This window comes from Sphaeramia orbicularis, chromosome 8 (genome assembly GCF_902148855.1).
Source record: "Sphaeramia orbicularis chromosome 8, fSphaOr1.1, whole genome shotgun sequence".
Taxonomy (NCBI): Eukaryota; Metazoa; Chordata; class Actinopteri; order Kurtiformes; family Apogonidae; genus Sphaeramia; species Sphaeramia orbicularis.
In genome coordinates, this window is record NC_043964.1 from 33,840,887 (window position 1) to 33,857,971 (window position 17,085).

Genomic DNA, 17,085 nt, shown 5'->3' on the forward strand with positions numbered 1-17,085 from the left:
ATATTTACATTTTTTGTGAAATGATAGTTTGTCTAGTGTAAATGTTGGAAAATTATATGGAAATATTTATATTTACAAAGATAAAAATTTGAAGTTGTCAGTATTTATAGGTTATTATGATAATATTTTTCCTGGTCTGTATGTGGAACCTTAACTAAAATTTTTGTGAACATCTTAAGTGTAATTTTTGCATTTCAAAAATTCATCCCACAGGCCAGATTGGAACCTTTGGTGGGCCACATTTGGTCCCCGGGCTGCATGTTTGACACCCCTGATATAGAGTATATAATAATAATAATAATAATAATAATGATAATAATAATAATAATAATAATAATAATAATAATAATAATAATAATAATAATAATGATGATGATGATGATGATAATAATAATAATAATAATAATAATAATAATAATAATAATAATAATAATAATGATAATAATAATAATAATAATAATAATAATAATAATAATAATAATGATGATGATAATAATAATAATAATAATAATAATAATAATAATAATAATAATAATAATAATAACAGCTTGATATTGATGATTATAGATAATTGATTATGTCTTGGCCTTTTTCATATAATTAAGATTTCTCATAAAGCTTTATTTATCTATATCTGTTTTTTCTGGTGGCTTGTCCAAGTCTTCAGATACAGATGGTGCATCCTTCTGTTGAAGAAAATGATAAGTGTCAATAATGACAACTGCTCTATAAAGAAGATATCTGAATTAAAGTTGTAGCAGTTAGTATATTATGAATATGGTGCTTCTATGAAACTGGTCCCCAAAAACAGGACATGGGGGCAAAAAATTCAAACCAGATGTAGACTAATGTTATGAAGCAAGTTTGGAAGCATTTTGGGTCTATTGGAAAATAAATAATCACTGAGATAAAAGAGAAACTATTTTACAGATAAAACATATTTTTATACAAAAATCTGTTTGTAACATAGTAAAAAGGACACGAAAATTGTGTGCTACTGTTTTTTCGAATATGTTTGTATTCTCTCACAGGTACATTTTGGGAATCGAACTAATTATGCAAGGTAGAGTTTTTCACAAAAATGACTCCTGTTGCAAAATCTCTCACGATTTATATGAGTTTAAATGGGCAGGTTCTGCATGTAACACCAGTGGACACAATGGGTTACATACAAAACCTGGAATGAGACTGAAGATTCATGAAAAACCAACATGTCTGGATGAGAAAAACCACTAGGATCATCAAATTTAGTACAGTGTCTTTAATTATAGCAGTACATAAGAAGATTTACAGCCATGTTTTCCAGATCAAATGCACTGACACCTAGATAGCTTTTCATGTCCCAATTTTGGTCCTATTTTTGGCCCCGATATTTGATTATAAATTCATTAATTTTGGGATGGCTCAGAGCAAGAGTATAATTTTTTGCATTTATCTGAGGTACATCCTGGGGGGAAATATGTCTACATTTCTCTTTTATTATTGGGTCTAAAAAGCTTTCAAAGTGCCAGGTACCAAAATGTACCCAGTTTCATAGAGGCACCTAATACCAAAATTTCAAGAATCAACATTTCAATAACTTACAGAATAATACCTAAATCTGTAGCAAGAGGTCAATGCCAAATTTATATATTTAGGGACTCACCACAGATCTGTCTTTTCCACAAGTGCATGTACACCACCGAATGTACTCCTCTCGCACCTGAAACACATAAATCAATGACTTAAACTAAAAATAAAAACAAAACTGCACAAAAAGAAACATAAAATGGTGCACAATATAGAACAGAAAGTATTTTTTTTGCATAAAGTTTATGCGATGGTGGGCTAAAGAGACAAGATGTATCTGAAGATTACCTCTTTATTGAGCACACAGTGGACGATAAAAAGGAAGGTGCCCTGTTGTGAGTTGAGAAATATGAAGAGAACTTGGAAAAATAAATTTGTCTGGTACAGGCCTAGAATCCAGGTACAGCCCAGGATAAAAAACTGGGCCACGATCTTGAAGACTATCAGTCTGTGAACAACAGGGATGATTATGATTATGGCATCATTATCAGCCATAATAACAGCATATACAAACTTTTGGTACGTTTAAATAAAATGACAACATTGTGTCATTGTTGAGGTATACTGTAAAATGACCAATATAAATTATATAATATATATTCAGACAAACATGTGTAATCAGTGTTGCATTGGAGAATAATACATTGTTTGTATTATTCATGAAAATTCCTGTTTTTTCATTGTTACCAGATTGACCTGGTAAGTATAGCTCAAATTTTGTGACATCACGTACCTGGTGTCTTTGGACTGAGAAACGCCACTTTTCATGTTGGTCAGAGTGGGTCTCAGACTCCAGAGGGTAGCAAAGAATATTATGCAGTTAACCTTCAAGAAAGACACGGAGGAATGTCTAAGATAAAACCGCAGCTAAACTACAGTATATTACTAAAATTAGATTATAAAAATGAAGGAAAAAAAAAAGCTTAATATTCTATAAATTACTTACTCCAAGTATGGAAATTATTGGGCCTGTTAAAGCCCAATTGAAATTGCGTGTTCTAGAAAGCCAGCATCTATAACCAATTCCAACAGAAACACCGTTGTTAAAGTGAAAATACATGTCAAGACTGCAGGAGAATAATATTATGGGGATTTATTACTGTTTTCTTTACTCACGCGCCTGCCTCAGTGGCACCATATCCATCAGAATACACCAATGCAGAGACGCCTACAATCACAAAAGGAACACCGTAGCCAATCACATACAGAAGTGGCCTGGGGAGGCCATCTCTCTGGATCACCTGCACCTTAGTGAGTCTGCGGACCAGCAGGTACAGCTGCATTGCTTCCAGCTGCATCCACACGAAACTGGCAACAACTAAGAAGTGGAGAATCCCTGCCATGACGGTGCAGGCCAGCTGTGAAGACCAGTGAATGGAAGATGTCATATTAGGCCAAGGAGTACTTCTGAGGATGAAAATCTGCATCTAAGTCTCACTCTACCTCTCGTTCAGCATATTTTTCATTCCACAGCAGCAGTAGGTGTGATAATGAGAGGCTGAGGCAGAGGTGAAGACGGGCTGTGTTGTTGATTTTGGGGTTCCAGCTGCACAGGAGGAAGGTGAGAATGGCCAAAGCAAAGAAGAAGAGTCCAACAATCACACACATTCGGTTCAGCCACTCTAAGAAATCATCTTCTGGTGGAGGCTGAGGAGATAAACACACACTAAAAGAAAATGTATACAGAAATCACCCCAACTTTGGCTGCAAAAACCTGTTGAAATAAATGCAGTGTGTGAATACACACTAATCTGGAATACCTCCCCGATCTGCATGATGAGGGCAAATGTGGAGAGATGAGAGCAGCTGCACACTGTGTAGTTATCAGTAGTGTATGCAACCCAGCAGCCATCCACTGACCAACGCATGGTACTGGTCTTTCCTCCTGTTTTTTTACCACCTTGTGCTTCCTCTGGTTTGCCCTCCCAGTACACACATGTCACCATACCATCTCCAGCTAATTTCTAAGGAAACACATTATGACATATAATAAAAGGTAACAAGACATATGGAATGTATCCATCTTGATAAAGTAGATGGATGGCTGAAATGACTGTTTGATTCATTGACACCTTCTTGTGTTGAACGGTGAAGTTGACAGGCTCTGTGAGGTTGGTGTTGTTCACTGAGGGGAGGACTGCAGTAATAACATCAGAGTACATCTCTGTCCTGTTTTCTGTTTTAAAGTATTGATGACTGAGAAGACTCTCCATCCCATGAAGAGTCAGAAAGGCAGCTGCTGCAGAACCTGGAGATGTCAACATGACACTGACAGTTAATAACACAACAAACCTTTGACAACTTTGGTAACTTTTGAACTTCTCACCATTGTTGTTTTCGGCCAAAGTTCCCATGTTGATTTCCATGGTGTTTCCATTGGCTGTGAGAGAAGAGCTCTTTGCTTTGCCTCCAGGTCCAAAGGTTTCTAGACTTAAGTCTAGCACATCAACACCAGCTTGATTCAATATCCACTCAGTATACGAACAGTCAGTCCACAGTAAAGGAAGATGAACATCTTACCCACTGTTGAACTCTTTAAGTTCTTTGTCCTATGGTTCTGACCTGGCTCCACCATCGCAGAAACTAAACGGTCTGAGATGCCCAGGATCGCACTGCCAGTGTCCCCGTCTCCTTCACTACTCACCTTAATTGACCTGGCACGAGGACCAACACCTGACACTTCCTACAAACACAAATATGTGCAGTGAATAAGTCACCTGACTGATTAAATCACAAATGAAAGATTGTTATAGTGATACCAGATGTTTATAGAAAAGTACCATAGATGATGCGAAGCAGTTTTCAACAGTCTGTAGAGAAAGCACAGAAAAAAGAAAAAATTAAACACAGTTTTGTTTATCGTCAAGGTTTATTATAGAAACTTCACATTTAAAGTTTCTTCTGACTGCTTCTGGTAGGACTGTTCCTTCATTGTTTTTCAGGTCATCGTCCACGTAGTCAAGAAAGGCTCTCTCTTTTGTCTGACCCTGTAAGAAAATAATAAAAGTTAACTACTGTTGGCAGTTTACATAAAATCCAAACTGGTACTATTACAAAATTAGGAAGAAATAGAAAATCCCTTGCAGAAAATCCTTTTGTTTTTTGTTTTTTTTTCCTGTCTTGTTCTTACCTCTTTGGGTGTTATCCCATCCAGAACATCTTGAAGACCTGTTGAGTTAACACAAAACAGTTATAAATGCATGTATATATTTAGTAACAATCACATAAAAAACTAAGAAGATGGAAAAATCCCTTTTAGCCCCCACTCCTAAACTCCAATAACTGTATGAATGTGTGATATTCTCTATTTTTCACTAAACCCACTTCCTGGAACAGACCCCTGGTTTTATGATTGTAATGTAAATTGAGTAATAAACAAACATCCTCAGCTCACTTTTACAAAATGAGACTCCTACAGTCCACCGAAGTCCAGTTGAAGGATAAAAACCATCCGGACAAGAACAATAAAAGGTTCCTGGCTTATTAGTGCACACAGTTTGAAAACCACATATACCTGGAGTTTCACTGCACTCATCTATATCTGTAGAGATAAAAACAGTGTTAATGATCAAACAGCCAAATATATGATCACATATGTGTAAGTTGTTAAGGTTACCTGTACATGGGTTAGCAAAGCTGGCTATCATTTCTGGGTTTTTCTCTCGATAACCAGGGAAACACGTACAGATGTGAGACCCAATGGAATTTGAACAGTTAGAAACAGGTCCACAGATGGTAGCATCTTCAACACACTCATTAACATCTAAGAAAAACAAAAATAAAATACATAATACAGTGTGTTTATCAAAGACAAACTGGACTGAGGTATTTCAATACTTCATCTTTTCTAATGTCATATCTATAAATACCAATACAGATGTTGATCTCGGTGGGGTCTTGAGCTCGGTCAGTCGGTGCGTAACCCACCTCACATGCACAGGTAAGAGCTCCAAATGTGTTGGTGCAAATTGCATCAGGACCACAGATGGTGGAATTAAAACACTCATTGATATCTGGAGATGAACAGCTACTGTTATTGACAATGCTTTCTTTAGACAAAACACTATTTTCCTTTGTTTGTCACTTTAAATCATTCTTTAGTTGCTGTACACAGACCTACGCAAGGAGCAGTTTGACCAGGAACGAGCTTGAAGCCTGGATGACAATCACACACATAACTTCCAGGATTGTTGGTGCAGGTCCCTCCATCCCCACAGACATTGTCAAGACATTCATCAATATCTACAGAGAGCAGGAATGAAGGTGTACAGTAATATGTAATTGTTATAGCCGGTGTAATATTTACAAACAATAACTGTAATACAGAGGAACTCCTTTTCAGATTGTACCTATGCATGGGTTGGCCCACATAGGGGGTGAAGCTGAATCTGTTGCATTGAATCCATTCCAACAGGTACAGATGTATGATCCAATAGTATTGGTACAGTTAGAGTTAGATCCACAAACTCTACCTTCAGACCTCTCACACTCATCTATATCTGTCAACACATGAAACAAGCATGAAATTAGATGTAGACAACCAGCAAACACAACGCTGTTTTTTTTTGTTGTTTGTTTTGCTTTTAATGCTTAGAAGACATTTGCTGTTAAATCTGCAGTGCTTGATACCTTGTGGTGTCACTGGGAAAAATTTCCATAATTACCTTTCAGCTTATTGTATATCAAGTCTGAGAGGAAGAATCCTGTTTTCGGGCTTTAGAAAATCTAACCTGTGACTAAGACTTTGTCTAATCACAGCTGTTTTCAGATAAGTAGAGGGGTTAAATTTGGGACTGAAAGCTGTAAAGACTTTATCAGATATGATGGTAGCTTGGAAAAATGGTTGCTTTTTTGTATCTAGTCCATTCCTGTTTAGTCTTTTGATTAGGTCTGAGAGGAGATGTAGTGCTATGGGTTGTTGTTTTTATGAAGTTATTGCCAACATCAATTAGTTATGGATAGAATTTGTAGGTGCAGCCAGGGAGTGGAGGGTATCCGGTTTGATGGCCTCACATTTACATCTCTACTTTTTACAGACAATGTGGTCTTGTTGGCTTCATTGAACTTCCAACTATATCTTCCACCTTGCACTGGAGTAGTTCGTAGCTGAATGTGAAGAAAGCTGGGATGAGGATCAGCATCTCTAAGTCTGAGGCCGTGGTTCTTAGAAAATGGTGGCCCATCTGGGTTGGGAAGGAGTTCCTGACCCAAGTGGAGAAGTTTAAGTATCTGAGGGTTTTATTCATTACTTTACATGACATTTATGCGTTTGGCAGTTGCTTTTTCCAAAGCAACTTACAAGGGGAGGATTAACAATTAAGCTACATGAAGGAACTCTTGAAAACAGACCACTGGTTAGGAAAAGTGGGGGTTCCAGAAGGGTGAGGGTGCAGAAGTGGAGACAAGTGCTGAAGAAAATAGAGGGAGATAGAGGAGGGCATGGGGTAGGGAAGAGCAGGAAAGTGCTAGGACAGGAGGTGCTCTCTGAGGAGCTTGGTCTTCAAGAGCAATGGTGAGGGGTGTTTGAGCTTCTTCACTTTGGATGGATGGATGGATGGTAAAAACTACCTCTTCTCCACGCACTGATCAGGGAGAGGGCAGCAATGACTAGCTAGCACCAAATTGAATTATGTCAGTGAGTGGGAATAAAGATAAACAGTTTTATTTTCTGATTGATTCACAGAAATGATATTCAAATAAACACAATCACACCAGTGAATTCAGCTGAAGCACATGCTCTTCAGTGATACCTGCATGTACACTGGAGAATCATCCTAGGGTATACATTTTTGATGGAGGGGTGACACCAGAGGGAACCCACAAGACACAGGGAGAACAGGCAAACTAGACAGAATAATACCATTGATGTATAGTTTCTTTGTAGATCCAGTAAAATAAACACTTACCGGTGCAGCCATATGATTCTGGTGTTGGGAGGTGTCCTTTTGGGATTTCATATCCACTGATACAATAGCAAGCTCCATCACTGTTGCTCTCAGACAGTGGTCCACAGCAGTCTGCCGTACAGTTAGTATGACCTGGAGAGAGACAGCATGATAATATAAGAATATAATGAAAGAATTCATATCATTTGCGCATCACTCTGTCATGTTTGTTATTGTGTTGACATGTTTTCAGTACATTATGTCATTTTTTCTTAAAATGTAAAATGCACGATGCAGCACCCAGCAATGTTGTCTTTAACCTGGATTATTTGTCTGTAGATAAAGGTGTTTTTACTGTCATTCAAACTCAATCTTCTTCCTCCCAAAAAACTTTGTTTGGAACTTATTAGTAGCACATATAAATTAGTGCAATATGGCAGAATGTATAGTTGAGTAGGAGTTTTTATAACATGAAATATCTTTGTGTGAGAGGAAAAGTGATGAGGTATGGTCGTTCATTGTGATGAGTTAAATCTCTAGGTTAGTTTTGATGGTTTGAGCTTGCAGTCGCAGAAAAAAATGATTAGACCATCAAAAGTCATCAAAAACAATGGTTATGCAATCAAGTACTAATTCCTGTCTGTATCATGTGACTAAAACAGACAGAAAAGAAAACACGGAATGCCTAAAAGCACTGTTTTTGGCAGTACAATGCCATAGCTATTGATGTAAGAACTGAAGTGATGTTGGTTATTATCAAGAAAACCATGGAAAACGGCTAGATATCAGTTCTTAAATTAAACTGTTATGAGCTATTTTTGTTGTTATCATTATATTTCTCTAAACAAATGTACCTTTAGTTGTACCAGGCATTAAATGTACAAGAAACTGAAGAAAACAAGGATGGTCTAATATTTTTTTCCACAACTGTACAAGCTACATAACACCCACAAATGTTTTTAAAGATTACATGTTGATGAAAAAGGCAAAGCAACCTTCAGGATTGGTGTTAAGTGATGAAGGAATTTTACATTTTTATATTTTATATTTTCTACAAACGTGTACAAGAACCTGTAGATGTCATTTCTAGGTCTTATACATGAATACAAACAATGTTGTGCACAGTAGTGTCAGTTGTTCCAATTATGTTGCATCTTTCTTGCACATGTAAGATACAGTCGCAGAAAAAATTGTTCGACCACCCTTGTTTTCTTCAATTACTTGTTCATTTTAATGTCTGGAACAACTACACGTACATTTGTTTGGTCATTGTATGTTGATAACTTGCTGTGATGACTGTATTCTTTATATCACCGAAATAAAACATTTGTTCATTCAAAGGTATAGTGTTACAGGGGTTGGACAAAATAATGGAAACACCTTCACCTCAAGATGATAATGCCCCAATCCATACAGCTAGAATTGTTAAAGAATGGCATGAGGAACATTCTAATGAAGTTGAGCATCTCGTATGGCCGGCACAGTCCCCAGACCTCAACATTATTGAGCATTTATGGTCAGTTTTAGAGATTCAAGTAAGACGTCGATTTCCACCGCCATCGTCTCTAAAAGAGTTGGAGGGTATTCTAACTGAAGAATGGCTTAAAATTCCTTTGGAAACAATTCACAAGTTGTATGAATCAATACCTCGGAGAATTGAGGCTGTAATTGCCGCAAAAGGCGGACCTACTCCATATTAAATTATATTTTGTTGATTTTTTAAGGTGTTTCCATTATTTTGCAACCCCTGTATATTCCCATATATTTGGAGATATAGTGATATTTTTGTTTAGTGTCTTGTCTACTGATTTTATTGCATTTTTAGGAAGATTTCTTTTAGTATGTGGTGATGTTAAAAGTAAGTCTAAGACCAGCCACTATGAAGACACGCCAAACACAAGGTTATTCAAAAAGAATGAACCGATTTTATGATGATTTGTTTCAGTTCTCAAGCCTCATCATGGAATGAGTCAGTGACCATTTGAAAGGGGAGTTTTCAAAGTTTTGAATGGCTGCCACAGGGGCGCTGTAGTCGCATTGTTTCTCTGGCAACGTTCAGTTGTTTGTTTACCCTCGGAATGGTGAGTCCTCAGCAAAAGGTGTTCTGCATTCTCTTTGTGCTTGGCCTGCGAGATCCCCAGACGTCACCGTGTGATTTCTTCTTGTGAGGATATGTAAAGGATCGCTTTTATGTTCCACCACTACCCACTGACCTTGATGACCTTAAACATCGAATAACAACAGCGATCAACTCAGTGGATCATGATATGCTGATACCAGTGGTGACTGTTCAGCTTTCAGAGAGGGGAAGCTCATTGTCAGCTTACATCAAAAAAATTGTCAAGTTATTTAAACATAAATTCGACCCTCCGTTCCTTTTTAAGAAAATGGTCAGTGACCTTATCGTACCAAGTAGGCATCTTTTCCAGGGACTTGACCAGTGTCCTCTCAATGGCCAGCAGAGCCATATGTATGAAATTATGTTAAATTGAAACAAGGAAGTACAATGAGTGTGTTTTATTTACAGTGCAAGAAATGAACAAGTAATTTCGTAGTGGTTTCTCTCTCGATTTCACAAGCCGAATGCGTGACGGTATTAAACTGAACTCTGTCAAGTGAAGGAGTAGATCTAAAAATAGCTGTCAGTCAAACAGGATTCAGCCTTTCGACTGATCCTCCAATCAGTACGTGGAAGCCCAGCGTCCAGCCCAGCCGAGGTCCGCCCACAGCTCCATTCACCCCCAGAGGTGCTGAGCGTCCAGGGCGGGACAACATTGTGGCATTTATCCAATTACTGTCCAGTTTTGAGGCAATGAAAAAAAACTGTTCCACTCAGTCCCATTGAAGTGCATGGACGCTGAGTGTCTACAGACAAATACACTGACCGTAGATCGTATGAGAAAACAGCGCAACGGGAATGTATGAGAAGTGAACAACATCGAGTCCGTTGATTTGTGATAAAGCTGATTTGAACGAACTCGTCTTTGAGATGAACGTGTTCTAACACATTTGTAGTCAATAAAGTGTCAACACAACCGTACACATTTAACCATTTAATTTTCATAATTTTAGGAGAAGTTTAGCTTCCCTTGTAGTCTATGAGAAATCACCTCTGGCTGATATGCGTCTGGGAGGAATTCTCTTATCACATTGATGTTGTCCGTGCCGCAGGTGGTGACCACATTGAACACTTGTAAGACAGGAAATAAAAGTTGATTTTGAGTAGAATACTTGCGACTTGTCTGGAATTTTCTATTGCTTTTCCTTATTAAAAAAATGCGTAATGAAATCAGTTCATTCTTTTTGAATAACCCTGTAGAATGATATTTGACAGAAGTGGCCAACAGGCCCCTGAGCCTGTAAGATGGATTTGACAACCTGGTTTGAAAGGTTCTCTGAGACAAGGCACAGTTCTTTTTGTGTCACTACAACAAACAAACATCGCCTCTGATTTACGTAACCTAGCCAACGCCTCTCTGCACACTGCTGCACTGATAAGCTGACTGATTTGAAAAGCTGACAGCCTCATTAAGTAGAAATGAGGGGTTGTCTGAAGCTTCACTACAGACACTTGGCAAATGCATCACTCTGAGATGTACCAGGCTATGTGAGGCCACTGAAGAAGTCTTTAGTCTTAAAATAAACTTTACATTTTGATTAAGAGAGAGAAAATATTAAATTACAACAATACTCACTGGTTGCATATGCCACATTAAGCGCTGGACGTTGTAATGGTTTATAGATGTAGAATCCACCAGGACACAGAACTACTTGTGTCTGTATCTTTATTTTCGTACACCCGTAATAATTATAAGCATATGCATTGGCTATCACAGATGGAGACTCAGGTGTTGGATATTTAAATGGAGCATGAAGAGGAAACTTTGTACCACCACGGTTGAAGTAAGGACATAGTGGATGAACTCTGTCTCCACCGATCCCCGTGAAGCGCAACCACTGGTTATAGAGAAGGTTATCACCCTTGGGATAACCAGGGAAGTCGGTCCTTGTATATCCTACATTGCGCCATGTATCAGTAATATTTGTGTATCCATCACAAGAACCTGTAGACAGGCAAACAATGACAATAATGTATTTAATAGGTCATGGTCATTGATGGTTACTTTGATATAAATGTATACTTTCATATTCTGGAAATTCCATTCATACCATTAGGTATAGTTGCTGTTACAGGGATTATCAGTACACCTAAAAAAGAAAACAAACAAAAAAGTATAAAAAGTATATCCAACTTATTTAATAAAATACTCTATCATCACTTAAGAGTCACAATCTAATAATTATCCTATCCTATCGATCCTTTTTTTTTCACATCAAAAACAACCATCTTTATCGTTCTACTCGCAAAACTGATTTCTAATTGGACAAATAACTCATATTTGAGAAACTGCTCCTGGTTAAGTAGTGAAAACTTGAGCACACTCACCCAGGAGAAGTGTCGAGGTGGAGAATTTCATTGCGACACTGAGACATCACACTTGAAGAGTCCAATGAATCCAAATGGTAAAGCTTAACATTTGCACATCACCCAAAAAGTGTGTTTAAACTGCCTGATGTAAATGCAAATTCAACACTTCTTGAATAGCAAAGACAACAGAAGGATGAATGAGCAATGGTGTCATCCATCAGTCATGTAGCTCTGTTACAGCAGTGGAGGGTGTCTCTTCAGATTATTCACAGAATACATATAAATCAGTTACTTTTTGAAAAGTTAAAGATAAAAACGCTGACAAAATCTTCATGTTCTTAGAGTTTTCAAGATTTCCATAAGCCCCTGAGACACATTCATTAGTTCCTTATTGGTTAGCAGTGGGTATTTGATCATTCTCACCAGGTTGTCAGCCTGCTTCTAGTATGACATCCACTTCCACTTTAACAAATAAACACATAGTAAACAATGAACCTGCTCAAACATCACAGGTAGCAATAATTTGAATTGTGTACTTGACTGAATCAGAGGATACAGACTGGGGTTGGGAACTGACAAGAATTTAACTATTCTGATTCCATTATCAACTTTGCTTATTTTTATTTATTTATTTATTTTATTTAACCTTTATTTACCCAGGCAAGCAATTAACTCTTTCCCCGCCAGAGCATTTTCCAGTGAGTTGGTAGCCAGCGCCAGCCGTTTTGGTCATTTTCACTAATCTTTGGAGGGTCACTGAAAATGTTGTGTTAGGAGTATGTGAACACTGAATACATCAAAAGAAAGAACAGAACTTCAACTTTTAAACACAAAAAACTATTTTATTCTATCTTTATTCATTCGTGAGATATAAACATTTGAATATTGGTCATTTTCAGGAAAAAACTGAATTTTGAGCAAAAAGCTGTGAAAATTGCATTTTTTTCAAAGATATTGATTTTCAAGAGAAAACTGATTTCCTATTTACATTTTTGACTCTTTCTTATTTACCAACAGTAACACTGTCTTCAAAATCACAAAATAAAATAATAATAACAGCAATAATAGTAACAAACAGCTCTAAGATATCCCATCATTCCACAAAATGTTAGGGGAATCCACACCAAACTTTAGACCAAACATCTTCTAAAGCACCAGGTTCCTTCTACACTTTGCACATTTACATACATCAGTTATAAGTCTAACACATAGTAGTTTAGCTTTTGGATATAAACACCTCAATATTCCTCATTTTCAAGAAAAAAAGAAACAAATGCACTAAATACTGTAGATTTCTGGCCTTTGGCTGCACCAGGTCCTCCTGTTGGACCAGCTGCTGTGTTTGATCTGGAAATAATTCTATGGACATCTAGTTATTTATCTCTGTATGAATATATGTATTTATTTATTTCATACAAAAGCCAAATCCAACAGTGTCTTCCCTGTGTCCTGCTGACATTCTACAGCTGAATCTGTTCTGTGTCCTCAGTCTGAATCTGAACTCACTCTAACAGATGCAGACTAGCTTTCCTTTGTCTTGTCCCATGTCTGTATGTCTGTCTTCTCCTTGAATGTCCACTAGAAATGTCTCTTTTCTCTTCCTCCTGTCTGTCATTTTCTCCGTGTCGCTCCGTGCCCCCCCCCCCCCCCCCCGCACCTCCGTGTCGGACCTGAGCCGCTCCTTGTTTCCCGTGTTCCGTGTCCGTCTCCCTCACCTTCTATTTCTCCGTTCCTGTCTCTAAATGGTTCTTCTGTAGCTCCATCACATATTGAATTGTCAGACTCTGTCTCCATAATCATCTTTAAGGCTTTTGAAACTGCGCGCGGTTCCTGCACAGTCTACACTTCCTCATTCAGTGACTGCCGCTGGATGCGTTGCCATGGGATACGGAGACTCCAGTGCAAAAACGTTAAACCCGGCCCGTCATTTTTCCGAAAAAGCTGCTTAATTGTTTGTTTTTGGACTAAGGAAAGTAATTCACATGATCCACAACACCTCCAACTACGGTATAACAGTGAAAACACGGATTGACGGAAAATCTCGTCATTGGCGGGGAAGCGTTGGGAAGCAATTGACGGAATATCTCGTCAATGGCGGGGAAAGAGTTAAGAACAGATTCTTATTTACAAATGCAGCCTGATCAAAGAGCAATGGCTCCTTCAGGGGTGGGGGGTGGGGGGTAAGAAGTAAAAACAAGATTATATAATATACAGAACAAAAAAACAGTTAATAAATAAATACATTACAACAATAACAGTGAGACATGTGGGAGACAATACTCAACAGGTAAAACAGTCAACAAAAATTTGTTGCAAGTTTTGCTTAAAAACAGTGAGATTGCTTATCAATTCTTTTATCAGTTCTTATTGGGTGAGGGAATAAAACAGTACAAACACACCGAGCCCAGTTCCAGATAGTCATATATGAGGTGGCAATCAGGAATGTTAAGGGGGCACATGTCAGTGATGAAAGCGGTGATGGGGGGGTCACACCATATGACCGTACAAAGTGAAAGTGAAACTTAAGACACTTTACTAATTCCTCTATGTCTCCCACTGTTGTACACCTCATTTGCCTTTTCCCTACCTTTGGAAACTTATTTGAGGGGGCAGGACATTTGTTGCCCCCCCCAAACCAGGCTTGGATGACACCCTGGTGTTTGCTCTACTGGTAGAGTCACAAGCGTTGCTAAGTAGCGTATCAAACATGTGACATTCCGGCAAATGCAGCAATTGCATGCTGTGTGGACAAACATTTTAGCATATTGGAGGTTTTCCCCCCCTTTGAAGAAATGGAAGCTTTACAAGTGTTACAAGTGCCCCGGTGTTGTCTTTTCACTTGAAATACAGTATAGCCATACTTTAGAGCACAGGTGTCAAACACGCGGCCCAGGGGCCAAATCCAGCCTGCCAAAAGGTCCAATCCAGCCCATGGGGTGAATTTGTGAAGTGCAAAAATTACACTGAAGAAATTAACAATCAATGGTGTCAAAATCATTTTAATACAGGTTCCACATACAGCTGCATACGGACCACTTAGTTCTCAAGTGGATCAGAGCAGTAAAATATTATCATAATATCCTATAAATATTGACAACTGCACATTTTCTCTTTGTTTTGGTATTAAAAAGTAAAATTACATGAAAATGTTTACATTAACAAACTATTACAAAAAATTTGAATAACCTGAACAAATATGAACAACATGAAATGTCTTCAGAGAAGTAAATGCAATTTTACCAACATTCTGTTATTAAATGTTTTGTGTATTTGTAGATCCACTGTGATCTGTAAGTTATAATGTACACATGTAAATGATAAACAGAGGCATAATATCTTTTAAATTGCACTTATTTTTCTTAAGACATTTTAAGTTGTTCCATTATTCAGATTTTTAAGGAAACTTTGTAGATGTAAACATTATCATAATTTAATTTAACTTTTTTCACTGCTATTATTTCACTGGTCTGGCCCACTTGAGATCATATTGGGTTGAATGTGGCCCCTGAACTAAAATGAGTTTGACACCCCTGCTTTAGAGTGTTTCTGCCTCAGCGCCATGTTGGCTGCATTCTAAACCAAAACAATGTGCAATGTGCAGCGTACATGTGACATCATCCCGCATGTACAACAAAGGTGGAATCGATAAGCAGACTCATTAAGCAGGCAGGCAAACGATTCCAAGGAACAGAGCTACTGGGAACTGGTTCTCTAAAAGAACCAGTGTGAAGAAGACAGTGTGCTACTGTCCAGTTTCAGCCCATTAAACTCCCTTTTACTTTCCCTTTCACTTTCCTTCATTTCACTTAAGGCAGCTGGCCAAAGTGAAGCCAGTCATTCCAAAGCACCCTTTTGAGACTGTAATCCACGTCGTTATCACCACTCGGTTGGACTATTGTAATGCACTGTATTTGGGGATTAGTGAGTCTTCCATCGCTTGTCTTCAAAGAGTACAAAATGCCGCTGTGCGTCTTTTAACTGGCACTCGTAAATATGAGCACAGTTCTCTGATTTTAGTGTTGCTCCATTGGCTGCCTGTCCATTTTAGAATCCATTTTAAAATACTTTTATTTGTTTTTAAACCCCTCCATGGCCTTGCACCGCCCTACCTCTCAGAGCTCCTTCACACATACACACCCACTCACTTTCTCAGATCAGCTGATCAGCTGCTTTTGATGGTGCCCAGAACAATGTGCAACCTCCGAGAAGATCGGGCCTTTGCTGCTGCTGGTCCCAGACTGTGGACTAACCTGCCTCTGTTTATCAGACAGGCCTCCTCAGATAAGCCTGTTTTTAAAACCCACCTGTTCTCCTTGGCCTTTTAACACTTGTACAATGTTAACATTTTGTTTCTGTTTTTATATTTTAACTTGTTTTATTTATCTATTTTTATTTGATTTTAATGTTTTGTAATGCCTTTATTAATTTTTATTGTGCTTTTAGTCTTCTGTACAGCACTTTGAACCACAGTGGCGGTGTGCTTTATAAATAAAGTTGGATTGGATTGGAAGGGCAACAATCAGCTCTTGAAAGAGAAGTCTGTGCAGAATTATCTCGTAGTACACCTGACAGCACAGGGCACATCCCAAAGAGAGAGAAGACAGCTATGCAGAACCACATCAATGTCTGAAAGGTTTATTGTGGGTTTTTCTGCTGCTTTGCCACTTAAAAAAAGGCCTGTCCAGAAAAACAATAGAGTTGAAGTTCAAGCTATATTGACAATATTTTAACCCTTCATCATCAGACAGCACTTTCCAATTTGGAACTGAAACCCTAAAGTAATCCTCATAGCAACCAGACCTAAAGAAAATGACTCATTTTACTTTGCAGAGGCATTATTTCAATTTGTGCACATCCAATGATGATGACAATGATGCGATATTTGTAGCTGCTGAAATATTAATATAAAGGAAATTGAATAAGAAAGAATCTGCATACAAGTATCTGTATTAATTATTACGACTATCAATACAACTACTACTACTACTACTACTAATAATAATAACAATAAACCGATCAAAAAAGACTTCATGAGAGTATTATTTATTTATTTTCTGAAGCCATCAAATAAACATCAATAACAGGAAATTAAACAAAAAGTGAGGTAAATCCAAACGCTTACACTTAAATTTAAATATAAAGATACCTTTATCACTGATCAAAAACAACTATTTAATGTCTCCTAGTTCAAAGGTGATGAGG

At 37.8% G+C, this 17,085-nt stretch overlaps 1 protein-coding gene across 1 annotated transcript; it reads right to left on the reverse strand.

The window, feature by feature from the left end:
- Positions 1-620: 620 nt before the first annotated feature.
- On the reverse strand, positions 621-11,932 carry LOC115424814 (adhesion G protein-coupled receptor E2-like). Its single transcript, XM_030142229.1, has 23 exons — positions 11,902-11,932; positions 11,625-11,663; positions 11,150-11,518; positions 7,476-7,607; positions 5,919-6,068; positions 5,686-5,811; positions 5,439-5,582; positions 5,186-5,332; positions 4,964-5,110; positions 4,700-4,737; positions 4,476-4,556; positions 4,350-4,379; positions 4,090-4,252; positions 3,896-4,006; positions 3,624-3,817; positions 3,330-3,533; positions 3,013-3,216; positions 2,686-2,927; positions 2,516-2,582; positions 2,303-2,394; positions 1,858-2,017; positions 1,646-1,702; positions 621-686 (listed from the first exon to the last, which is right to left on the reverse strand). The coding sequence occupies exons 1-23, from the start codon at positions 11,930-11,932 to the stop codon at positions 621-623; spliced, it is 2,994 nt and encodes a 997-aa protein (XP_029998089.1).
- Positions 11,933-17,085: the final 5,153 nt, after the last annotated feature.

What these genes read in the sequence shown, in the direction of transcription:
- LOC115424814 (XM_030142229.1), bottom strand. Translation starts at nt 11,932, where the DNA reads ATGAAATTCTCCACCTCGACACTTCTCCTGG. An exon ending in CTTAAAGAGTTCAACAGTGG is followed by an intron (nt 4,007 to 4,089) that starts GTAAGATGTTCA and finishes TTGATGTGCTAG; the next exon opens with ACTTAAGTCTAGAAACCTTT. An exon ending in TCATCATGCAGATCGGGGAG is followed by an intron (nt 3,217 to 3,329) that starts GTATTCCAGATT and finishes TTATCTCCTCAG; the next exon opens with CCTCCACCAGAAGATGATTT.